The 12,540-nt window shown below is 49.9% G+C and overlaps 1 protein-coding gene across 3 annotated transcripts in view; it reads left to right on the top strand.

Annotated features, from left to right (window-relative positions):
- Positions 1–5,170: 5,170 nt before the first annotated feature.
- Positions 5,171–12,540, top strand: part of CWF19L1 (CWF19 like cell cycle control factor 1) — a 58,569-nt gene continuing 51,199 nt past the window's right edge. For 2 of the 3 annotated variants that reach the window (XM_084650964.1, XM_084650966.1), the window contains exons 1-3: positions 5,245–5,363; positions 6,508–6,592; positions 10,281–10,359. In XM_084650964.1, coding sequence (XP_084507090.1) covers positions 5,341–5,363; positions 6,508–6,592; positions 10,281–10,359 — 187 coding nt within the window. In that variant the 5' untranslated portion in view covers positions 5,245–5,340. Of the gene's footprint in view, positions 5,364–6,507; positions 6,593–10,280; positions 10,360–12,540 lie in introns of all 3 variants that reach the window. The other variant, XM_084650965.1, reaches the window with a different exon arrangement.

Raw genomic sequence — 12,540 nt, forward strand, 5'->3', positions numbered from 1 at the left:
GATCCGTATTAACTTTTCAGTGTCTTTTGCTCTTAGACTCATGCACAGTTCCAGAGGTCAGAGAGTTGGAGAAATCCAGAAGGATTTTTATAAACACCCACTCTACTGCTCATTAGCAGGGATTAAAGCTTTGGAGTAAAAAGGCATATTAAAAAGTGGTGGCCCCAGTTGGTATCTTTCTGTTCTGTGCCACTTACTCTCTGCTGTGCTCTCATGGGCACCGTACTGTGTAGATCCATTCCCAGTATTCTCAGCCTTCCTGCCTTGGGGGAGTTGGGCTGCCAGACCTGGCCTGGTTCATTGCCCCACAGTCTTAGGGGTCTGCAGGTTCCTATGAGGGAATTTTCGGCAATGGCCTAGCAGGATTTAAAAGCCAGGCCTGCATGTCTGAAGACATCTGGGTAGCTGCAGCAGTGGCCTGAGGGGCCCTTTAATCAGTACCTTGGATTACTGTCCACATGTGCAAGTAGGTCCTAGTCCAAAGCCAGTTGATAACAGACAATCTTCCATTGACTTCAGTGGGTGCTGGATCAGGGCCCTAGTGTAGGGTTGTTGGCATGGGCCCATTGCTGTCAACTGCACCAAAAATAACTCTTTGGGCCACCAGTCCTTTCTCATGTTTCATGGCTGAGAGGCTGGGATGCTGGGAGAGGAGACTATGGGCTACCTGCTATTGATACAATACCCAGAGAGAGAGCCTGTGAGGCAGGGGTCTATTCTGCTCCCACTGCAGGCGAAGCCACTCCTCAGCCTGAGAATCAGGGCTCTGCCCCCAGCTCTCCCTGGCCACGTGCTTCGGAGAAGAGGACACAGACCCAGGGCTGTCTCCTTTAAGGGCTGTTGCTTGCTGGACTGGAGTCAGACACTCACATGGAAATAAGCAAAAATGTGGGGAAGGGATTTTCCAAAGGTCACGAGTTTCATAGGAGCACAGAGCTCATTGAAAGTCAGTGAGCAGGGCTGGATTTGTGGGTGGGCAACCACCCAGGGTGCAGTGGTCAGGGTGGCTCCATGGTCAGGGGGCTGTCCATGCCCATGGGATCCATGTGTGGGGAGGAGGATTGGGCACTCGGAGGGTGGCGGCTGCTGGCCAGGCACCCAGCTCTGAAGGCAGAGCCGCCACCAGCAGCAGCGCAGAAGGAAGGGTGGCATGGTAGGGTGTCTTGTCACCCTTCTGCAGGGAGCGGAGCTGGGGCAGCTGCGGAAGGCAGCTCAAGCATGTTCACCTCAGCCAATCTCCGGCTGAGCCGGGAGCCAGACCAGTTTGGCCCCTTTCCTGCCCTCCTCAGCCCTGTGCCCCAGAGAGCAGCAACCCCCAGCAACAGCAGGAGCCTCAGCGGGAGTTGACCTGACAGAGATGCTGCCTGCTCCCCTAGGGCTGCTGCTGCTGTAGAGGGAGCTCACACCCCTGCCCCCACGCCGGGGTCTGTCTGCCCGCCCACCTCACACATGGCGGTAGCAAACGAGTCCATCCCCAGCGTGAGCCCCCGGACCACCAAGGAGAGCGAGAGCCCACCTGCCTCCTCCAGGAAGAGGGAGCTGAAGGTCTTGATCATGGGGGATGGAGACTGCAGGAAAACATCTCTGTGCATGATGTACATGAAGGGAACCTTTCTGGAGGTGAGTGCTGGGGCCTCCCACCTCCCTGAGCTGCCCCCCTAATCCAGCCTCTCCATGCTAACCAGCCCCTCACCCTGCCACAGCACCCTGAGTGCTGTAGGATAACAGCCCTTTGGGGTCGGGTGGGGAGGAGGGTCACTGTCAATCTCTTGGATCCGCCCCACGCCCTGCTAAGTTCGCCTAGGGCGCCATTTTCCCTAATGCCAAGAATAAAAGGAGTACTTGTGGCACCTTAGAGACTAACCAATTTATTTGAGCATAAGCTTTCTGTCACCCAAGAATGTGTATTACTTATTTCCAGGAGTGACCAGGTGAACCAAGGAAATTGCTCCAGCTGGGCAAAACTTTTCTCATCAGAAATATGGTTTCAGGGAAAGCAAAATTTTCTGTGGGAAAAAGTCACCTTTGTTGAAATGGCAAATACTGCAGGAGAGGGGACAGCACAAGAGATGAACAAGCCGTTTGCTCATGTACACACAGCACAACAGAGAAACACAGGAGAATGGAGCTGCTCTGCTCTGGGGATTGTTTTGTTTGTTCTCTAGAGAAGGGAATCTAAACTGTTCGGCAATCCCTCACCACAACCCATAAGAAGAGTTAATGCGGAAAGTGTGTCAGGGGATCGATCTACTGTCCAAAGCAATTGCTACATTTTCTGTACAAAACAATGAGACCTTTAGACACCGAACGTGAGGAAGTCTGGAGATGGACAATCATAGAATCATAGAATATCAAGGTTGGCAGGGACCGCAGGAAGTCATCTAGTCCAACCCCCTGCTCAAAGCAGGACCAATCCCCAACTAAATCATCCCAGCCAGGGCTTTCTCAAGCCAGGCCTTAAAAACCTCTAAGGAAGGAGATTCCACCACCTCCCTAGGTAACCCATTCCAGTGCTTCACCACCCTCCTAGTGAAAAAGTTTTTCCTAATATCCAACCTAAACCTCCCCCACTGCAACTTGAGACCCTTACTCCTTGTTCTGTCAATGAAAGGAACCCGGCACTGCCCCACTGGTCTAGGACCTTCCACTCCAACAGTCTGACGCTGGCCACTCAACTTTGTCCCCTGAAACTGACAACACGTCCAGCTAGTTTCCAGATGTAGAACGGCACCTTGCCTCAACTCCCATTGCACTGCAACCTGCCCTGCAGATCTTCTTAAAGACGTCCCTTGTCCAACCTTGCATCCCACCCCGTTTCCAGGGCTGTTCACAGGCCAATGGGCAGTCTGGCCAGGGGCAGAGCTAAGGCAGAGCGGTCAGGCTAAGCCTGTGGAATGACAGCGGTGATATGACCAGGGAGAACTGACCGAATCCCTGAATTGTCCATTTCCAGACTTTCTGCACAGAACTACTGCAGCTTCCCAAGCCCCAAATTGCACAAAGTGCATTTAGGGGCCGTTAACTAAACTGTTCTGCATTTATGCCCACACAACCCCTCCTTCTGTGCACTACCCTTCCCTCGTTCCTCCAGGCTCCTGCCTCCGATGTGCCTTTCTAAGAACATTTGGTCTCCCCACTCTCCTCGCCAGGGGCCCCCGTCCCCTGTTCCTCCCCTTCCCCCAAGGAACCACCCCTGACCTGGCCAGAAGCTGGCCCATGGTAAGAGCTGTCCAGGGAGCCTGGGCTGCAGTGGGGTGAGCCAGGAGACAGGTAGAGCAGCCAGGGGGAGCCTGGGTTAGTCTAAGGTGTGACACCCCTAGTAGACAGACCAACAACAGTACTTTGAGGCTGGCCCTGCCTTCATAGCCCTGATTAGCTGGGGGCGGGCACACAGAAGCTGACCTCCTGCCCTGTCCCCCAGAGCCCTGGCTGGCTGGAGAGCTGGCAGGAAATCCTGCCTCTGCCGCCTGCTGCCACCCCTTCTCCCTCCCTTCGAGAAGGGGCTGTTGGGGAGACATGTGCTGCCCCCGCAGGGACACGGCAGGGCCCAGGGGAGCCCGACCTCAGGGCTGGGAGCTTGACCCAGGGAGCTGCCCTGCGCATGTGCGAATGGGCCCTGGCCAAGCAGAAGGATCCTCTTGATGCCCGATGCGTTCAGCAGGCCCTGCCTCAGCCCAGGACTCCCGCTGGTTCCACACCCCACGCTGGGAACTCCAGTCGCAGGCACTAACAGAGTTTGCAGCCTGGGTTTCCCTCTCGCTAACCACAAACTGCCACTCTGAGCCCTCTCTCTGCCCCACTGCTGCGTCCCACCCCCCTGGAAAACCCTGACCAGGGCAGGGCAGGGCAGGGCTGGCGCCTGTGTCTCGGCCCCAGGCGGCGTTGCTGGGTCACAACCTCCCCGCCGAGAATTGCTGGGGCTTCACAAACGAGCGTCGGGTGAGGGGGGTGGGGGGCAGGAACCGGCTGCGATGGGTCGCACTGTCTCAGTTCCCGGGCTCCCGAAATAGAAGAGCGGGACAATTAACTCCCACGCCTCGGATCTTCCGCCCCAGAAGGATATTAGCCTTTCCCGCAGCTGCCTGACACCGCTGGCGCATATCCACTCCGCGAGCCGGCGTAACCCCAGACTCAGCCCGCCACTGCCCAGGGTGGGGCACGGGAGACACGCGGGCCCGCGCGGGACCCTCGCTACAGGCCCCAGCGAGACTGCAAGCCCCTGACAGCGATTCCTGGCGTCTGGCCTGCGAAACCGGGGCCCGCCTTTCGGTCACTTCACCTAGGCGCCCCGCCCTGGCTTGCTGACCAGAGGGGCACGCAGCGTGCGTCACGCCGGGCTCGGGCGACGTACCGAGCGAGCAGGGCTCTCGTTTCCGGCCGGGGCGGGTTTGGGTGACGTACCGAGCGAGCGCGGCTCTCGTTTCCGGCCGGGGCGGGGTTGGGCGACGTACCGAGCGAGCAGGGCTCTCGTTTCCGGCCGGGGCGGGTTTGGGCGACGTACCGAGCGAGCAGGGCTCTCGTTTCCGGCCGGGGCGGGTTTGGGTGACGTACCGAGCGAGCAGGGCTCTCGTTTCCGGCCGGGGCGGGTTTGGGTGACGTACCGAGCGAGCGCGGCTCTCGTTTCCGGCCGGGGCGGGTTTGGGTGTCGTACCGAGCGAGCAGGGCTCTCGTTTCCGGCCGGGGCGGGTTTGGGTGACGTACCGAGCGAGCAGGGCTCTCGTTTCCGGCCGGGGAGGGTTTGGGTGACGTACCGAGCGAGCAGGGCTCTCGTTTCCGGCCGGGGAGGGTTTGGGTGACGTACCGAGCGAGCAGGGCTCTCGTTTCCGGCCGGGGAGGGGGTGGGTGACGTACCGAGCGAGCAGGGCTCTCGTTTCCGGCCGGGGAGGGTTTGGGTGACGTACCGAGCGAGCGCGGCTCTCGTTTCCGGCCGGGGAGGCTTTGGGTGACGTACCGAGCGAGGAGGGCTCTCGTTTCCGGCCGAGGAGGGGTTGGGTGACGTACCGAGCGAGCAGGGCTCTCGTTTCCGGCCGGGGCGGGTTTGGGTGACGTACCGAGCGAGCAGGGCTCTCGTTTCCGGCCGGGGAGGGTTTGGGTGACGTACCGAGCGAGCAGGGCTCTCGTTTCCGGCCGGGGCGGGTTTGGGTGACGTACCGAGCGAGCGCGGCTCTCGTTTCCGGCCGGGGAGGGTTTGGGTGACGTACCGAGCGAGCAGGGCTCTCGTTTCCGGCCGGGGCGGGTTTGGGTGACGTACCGAGCGAGCAGGGCTCTCGTTTCCGGCCGGGGCGGGGTTAGGGGCCGCACGGCAAGTTGCGGAGTTTTGTTCCCTTCTCCGGCGTTGAAATGGCTGGAAAACCTCTGAGAGTGTGAGGCGGGGGCGCGGCCCTGCTGTCGCGCTGCGCGGGGAGCGGGCGGGCGGGACTCGGGGGGTCTCTGGGCCTGTGGGGCCCCTGCTCCCGGCCGGCGCCGGGCCCTCGATCGAGCTGCAACGTCGCCGCTGGGGCCGGGCCTGTCTGGGCGGGACGCGGGGAGCTGGGCCGTGGCTCGGGCCCCGCTTGTGCGGCCGGCTGCCGGGCCAGGCGGCCCCAGTCTTCGCGCGTTGTGGCGCGTTTTCTGCTCACGCGCGTGGCTGAGGCCCTGGGCTAGAGGCTCGAGAGCTGGCGTGGAAGCAGGGGTTTCAGTGGAAATAGTGTTGCGATTTCCACCGTGCTCCTCTAGGGTAATAGCTAGAGTGGTAGTGACCTCTATCAAGAGCGAAAGTGGCCTGAGTGCTTCCAATCTTAACCCTGATTTCGGTGTCTGAAACGCTCGTTCAGTGTTTTGTTTTTTAATGGCTCTTAGAAAATTGCAGTGTGCATTGCTAATGTGATTTTGCTGGTTTTAGGGCTGTTAGGTTCTTAGCTCGGGACCAAGCGTGAAGGTGTTTTACGGGCTCCATAGCTTGTAGTGGAAATGGTGTGCAGAAGTGCTCTCTCACACTTCTTTCTATTTTTTAAAATAAGACTAAAAATGTAGGACATTTCAGAAAAAAATGGTAAAGAGAGCATTAGTATTCCATGGTTTAAACAAATAAGAGTCAATAAATGCTTGCTTTAGCTGCCCGTGCAATCCTAACTCAGCCTTTTGTGTGTGCATTTCAATACAAGTCTTAATTACATGGTCTTCTGTATCATATAGTACAATATAATGAAGGCTGTAGAAAAATACTGTCAGTTATGGAGAGATGTGCATAAGGCAGCACTTGTTTTTTCCCAGTCCTTAGAGGTTGCAGGCCATCTGTCTCCTGGTAAGTCCTAAAACACATTTTCCCAGAACAGGAATCTGAGTTAAACAGTATTTAGACAGTAGTTATATTTTAGGCAGGATTTTCCACAACCTCATGGGTGAAATGTGTGTATGAATCCTTGGCTGTAAGAAAGACAGGGTCCCAATTTTTCATGTAACCAATTCAAATATTAAAGATACACAAACTCATTATGGGTGTTGTCATGTCCTTATTTCTCTCCCTAGACTGGCCTGTGGGGATGTTGAAGGAAAATTTGATATGTTGTTCAATAGAGTGCAAGCTGTTCAGAAGAAAAGTGGAGAATTTGATGTAAGATTTATATTTCTGCTTCTGCACCATGGTCTGTTAGATTAGAAGTGTTCCATTGTATAATGCCTGCCATTGGCAAGTGAAAAAAAATGACCTATGATAATGTTACATGAAGCCAAACGCTCATTGTTAGACTCCTCTAAATGTTATGTGAAAAGAATATTTGTACATAATGTGAATTAGAAGCAGTGTTTAGTATTTACATAGTGCTTTGCATCTTTAAAACATTGAACAAATACTAATACTCACAACACCTCTTTAAAGTTGGTACCACAGAGAAGTCTTCTTATCCTTATATTTACAGGTGGGAAACTGAAGCAAAGAGATGCAGTGACTTGCTCAAAGTCTCTCACTGAGGGTATGTCTACACTACGGAGACTATCCCAGCATAGCTATGGCACTGTTGCTATGCTGGCATAACCCTGTAGTATAGACCTAGCCTATGCTGGCGTAAGAGTATTTCCTTTGTTGTAAGAAAACTACCTCCCCAAGCAACATCTACACCGGGGATTAGGTTGGCATAGCTATGGCACTCAGGGGGTAGGGGTGGATTTTTTACACCCCTGAGTGACATAGCTATGTCAACCTAAATTTTAAGTGTAGACCAGGCCTCAATGAGTGGCAGAGCCAGAAATAGAACCAGGAATTCTGGCTTTTAGCCCCATGCTCATTGTACATTAATCAAAATGTAGAACTTGGATTATTTTGCCAAAATTGATTTTTGATTTCTGACTGAAAATTGATACAAGGATACCGGGGAAACTATTTTTCTTAAAACCTAGACATTTCTGAGTTTTTAAAAAATTCTCTGAATTGAAGAGGGTGAAAGCAAGCCGGTCTTTACTGGAAAACATTTTATAAGTTACATTTGTTATTTAAAAAAGTGAGCTAACTGACAAGTGGTGTTACCTGCAGCGTTATAGCTGTTTTGGTCCCAGGATGTTAGAGAGAGAAGGTAGGTGAGGTAATATCTTTTATTGGACCAACTTCTGTTGGTGAGAGAAACAAGCTTTCAAGCTTACACAGACCCTTTCTTCAGGCCTGGGAAACTTAGGCCAGGTGTTCACTACGTACGTACTTGGGTATAGCTGTGTTGCTCAGGGTGTGAAAAATCCACATCACTGAGCAACTTAGTTATACCGACCTTAAACCCCGTGTAGACCGTGCTGTGTTGGTGGGAGAGCTTCCACCAACATAGCTGTCAACTCTTGCAGAGGTGGAGTTATTAAGCTGACAGGAGAGCTGTCTGCCGTGGACTTAGAGCATCTTCACCAGAGGTTTGTAGCGTAGACCTGCCCTTATTCAGTGTGTCACATCTAAATACAAGGTGTGACTGAATGATCCCTTCAAATATATGTTAACTACTTACGTTAAACAAAGTGAAGTGGCCAGTTAACTCCTCTCCAGTCATAGGAAAGGATGGAGAAGCAGCTGAGGGGGAAGTTGTTAGTGCGTTATTGATTGTTGTAATAAGCCACGAATCTAGTGTCTAGCAAAGTTATGAATTTACGCTTTCAGCTTTGTCTTTTGAAAGTGTCGTGGAGGTCTCCTATGAGATTGAGGACTGATAGGTCAGATATGGAGTGATCGCTCTGTGAAAAGTGTTCACCCACTGGTGATATGGTGATTTTGTTTTTCATCGTTTTCCTGTGAGTTCATTCAAGAGCATCGTGATGATCTGGTTTCATCTACATAGTTGTTACTGGAGCATTTAATGCACTGGATGAGGTCCGCCACATGTTGTGATAATCATGTATAGGACCCATGGATCTTGAAAGATGTGTTGTGGGTGGGTATTGATCATTGTAGCAGTGGAGATATGTCTGCATGTTTTGCATCTTCTGTTCTGGCAGGGTCTGGTGCTGCTTCGAGTTGAGGTGTCCTGGTCTATGAGGAGCTTGCTTCTGATGATGCGCTTGGAGAGACTGGGGGGTTATTTGAAGGCCAGAAGTCAGGAAAGACTTTTCACGATGGGATCCCCATTCTATATGGGTTGTGCTTGTTTGATGATACTCTGTATAGGTAGCAGTGTTGGGTGATAGGTGACAACTAGGAGTGTTTAGTTGGTGTGGGTTTACTTCTGTACTGAAGCAGGTTTTCTTGGGGTATTTGGGTGACTTGTTCCATTATGTGATCTACTTCTCTGATGGAGTGTCCTTGTTTGGTGAAGGTGGTTTTTAAGTGTATAGTAGTGTTTATTCTGGACTTTCTCTTTGGAGAGTATTCTGTCGTATCTGAGTGCCTGGTTGTAGATAACAGATGTCTTGATGTGTTTGTGATGGCTACAGGATCTGTGAAGGTGGGTGTGCTGATCCCTGGGTTTCTTGTATATAGTCTGTAGGGGTTCATTGCTGAAGCTGCTTGGGGTGTCTAGGAAGTTCATGCTACTGTGGGAGTTCTCCAGAGAGAGTTTAACGGTGGTTGTTGAAGTTGTGATAGAAATCTGAGAAAGTTTAAGTTGCCTCTGCCAATGCATCTGAACCTTGGCTGCATTTTTGCCTCCCACAGCTTTTGCTAGTTTTGTTTTGGAGAGTGGAAAGTTGAAACCAGAGGATTGAAGTCAGGCGCTTAAGATGTATGCTTTGCCTTCGGTTGACTGCAGTTCAGTTGCTGGACAAGAGACAAAAGCTGCCTTTTCCTATCTCTCTCTGTTCTTTTCACTCTTCTTTTATGTGACTGTCTTGGGGAAACACAGTATGAGATTTTAAAAGAACCTGAGAGCTCAGACTGATGCTGTTATAAAGGAGTCTAAGGTGTTTTAAAACCCTTAATTAGTGTTGTAACAGTAAACCGTTAAATGTGGTCTGGAGTTCAGGTAGAATAGGTTCTGGCCCTTTCTTCTGTTGTAACAACCACCATTAAAATACACCAGGAAACTGTTGAAAAAATGATAGTAGATCCTGAGGTCCCAGTGGGTGGTGGTAGCTCTGATGGTGAAGCTCCCTCTGTCCCTCCCCTGCAAGCTGTCCAGGCTGCAAGCTCAAGCCAGTAACCAAGTGATATTGCCCCTCCAGAAAAGGAACGCCTTGCCCCCATCAAAATGAACTAAACAAATACACTTCGTGGTGGATTGCAGTTATCAGCACTTCATGGTGTCCTAGCAACTCTTAATTTGTTGTTATAACAACTTTATGCACTCTCCAGGAGTCTTTTGAGACTCCTTATCACAGTTCGATTAAACACACTCAGTTTGTACCACTCTCTTTGATTCTAGCTTTCACTTAATTTCATGTAACAGGTCATGGTAAAGTTCTGAAAACCTTTCTCCCACTCTGTGCATCTTGAGATATTGGTCTCTGCACATCATGACTTAAAAGGATGCTTGCAACAATGGTGGGATGCTATTGGAAAGGTTGCTAGGAAGTGTTTTCTCCTGGAAAAGACTCTGTACATAGAGAAGGAATAAGGGAGTTTCTCACAATGAAGATGTACTTGATCTTGTAATTTCAGCTGTTTTTCCCTGGATTTTTTTTGTGTGTGTGCGCTTAATAACTGCTAAGGAATTTCTCGTTTTACATACATCAAATGAAACTAAATCTCAGGCAATAAACCACTGAACCCAAATCACTGTTAATGCTGTGACAGTAAGAAAGTAATGAAAAGGATAGCCTAGGTATTTTTACATCGTAAACCTTTCCCCCTTCTTACAATGGTTCTCTTGTGTTTTTTTTTTTTTTAATGATTTTAGCTGCTTTTGTGTGTTGGGAACTTCTTTGGCTCTACTTCAGAGACAGAGTGGGAGGAATACCGGACATGTGCCAAGAAAGGTAAGGAAAGGGCCTGTATATTAGATGACTATAACCCAGTGGGATGTGGCTGCACATGTGGCTTTGAATTTGATGAACAATATCTTCACCATACATCATTCCTGTGTTGCTTTATTAAGTTTTTCAGTGTACGATCCTGAACTAAACAGAGGGATGGCTAGGGCAAGGGCTGTGGTGAGCGTCAGATCCATTCAGCTATGTTTTATGGAAGCTGAAGGCAATGTGCTCAGCACTGCTTGCTGCTGCTGGTACAGAAAGGATCAGTGTGTGCCTTTGGTGCCTGCTGCAAATGTCTGTGTGTATGGAAAGAGCTTGTAAGCTGTCTGTGGATTGCAATGAGTAATATTATATTAACTAGGCCCTGCTGCTTAGCACTCAATGGAGTGTTAGGTCTGTATGATATGTAGCTTGCTGCTATCTGTGTAATTTCTCCAGTAGTATACAATACTCCTCTCTGCCATTGATCTGGGGGCAGCTCAAGCTGTTAATTATCAACTCATGTAGTTGGTCACATCTATTCCCTGCTGCCCCATCTTTTCCCTCTGGAAGCTGCACCAGACAGCAACAGTGATCTGTCCTTTGAAAATTAATGAACAAGCAGTGAAAAGAATTAGTGTTAAAGCCCTTTTCTCTTGGCCTTCCAATCTTGAGATGTGTTCATTGGTGTATTTCACTTGCACAGGTTTCTGTCATGGCCAGGAGTGCATAATAAAGGGCCAAGAGCGCTTTGAATGCTCTGTGCCCAGAACAGAGGCACAAGAGGATTCTGTTTCCATGCAGCTGTTCTACCAAAATATTTCGAAGTATGCCTTGTGACTTACTGAGCATGGGCTTCTCTTTGAGCCTCTCATTACTCCAGCATAGACCCCTTCTCCACCTGTGTAAGAGAAATTATCCGTTCCCTTATTCCCTGGTCCCTCTCCCTGCTCCTCTCAGGTCCCATCACCACATTTATGAGAGAAGCTTATCTGTGAAAATCTGTAAAGCTGCCACCTTACCTTGTTTTTTCTTCGAGTGTGTCTACTTCAGGCTGAGGGTGCAATTCCCAGCTTGTAGACACAATCTGCATTAGCTCTGATTAAGCAAGCTCACTAAAAATATAGATGATGTAATGTGACTGACAGGAGGGGCTATGTACCTGCTTGAGACGTTGGGCACCAGGGTGTATTGATTTAAAATCACCAATTTTTTGTCAGCAAACAGGAAATCTTGATTTAAATCATGGACATAGTTCCTATTTTTAAGAAAAGTAAAAAAAGCGATCCAGGTAACTACAGGCCTGTTAGTTTGACATCTATAGCATGAAAGGTCTTGGAAAAAATTTTGAAGGAGAAAGTAGTTAAGGACATTGAGGTCAATGGTAATTGGGACAAAATACAACATGACTTTACAAAAGTTAGATTGTGTCAAACCAACCTGATCTCTTTCTTTGAGAAGGTAACAGATTTGTTAGACAAAAAGAGAACGCAGTAGATCGATTTCAGTAAGGCATTTGATACGGTTCCACATGGAGAATTATTAGCTAAATTGGAAAAGATGGGGTTCAATATGAAAACTGAAAGGTGGATAAGGAACTTTTTATTACTGACCTTGGCACAAAAAGTGGGAATGTGCTAATGAAGTTTGCGGATGACAGAAAGCTGGGCAGTATTGCCAACTTCAGAGAAGGACCGGGATATCATACAGGAAGGTCTGGATGACCTTGTAAACTGGAGTAATAGTAATAGGATGAAATTTAATAGTGAAAAGTGCAAGGTCATGCATTTAGGGATTTATAACAAGAATTTCTGTTATAAACTGGGGATGCATTACTTGGAAGTAACAGAGGAGGAGAAGGACCTTGGAGTATTGGTCGATCACAGGATGACTATGAGCCGCCAATGTGATATGGCTGTCAAAAAAGCTAATGCGGCCTTGGGATGCATTAGGCGAGGTATTTCCAGTAGAGATAAGGAGGTGTTAGTACCTTTATACAAGGCACTGGTGAGACCTCAACTGGAATACTATGTGGAGTTCTGGTCTCCCATGTTTAAGAAGGATGAATTCAAACTGGAACAGGTACAGAGAAGGGCTACTAGGATCATCCAAGGAATGGAAAACCTGTCTTATGAAAGGAGACTCAAGGGACTTGGCTTGTTTAGCCTAACTAAAAGAAGGTTGAGGGGAGATATGATTGCCATC

This window comes from Lepidochelys olivacea (genome assembly GCF_965140295.1).
Source record: "Lepidochelys olivacea isolate rLepOli2 genome assembly, chromosome: 17".
Classification (NCBI taxonomy): Eukaryota; Metazoa; Chordata; order Testudines; family Cheloniidae; genus Lepidochelys; species Lepidochelys olivacea.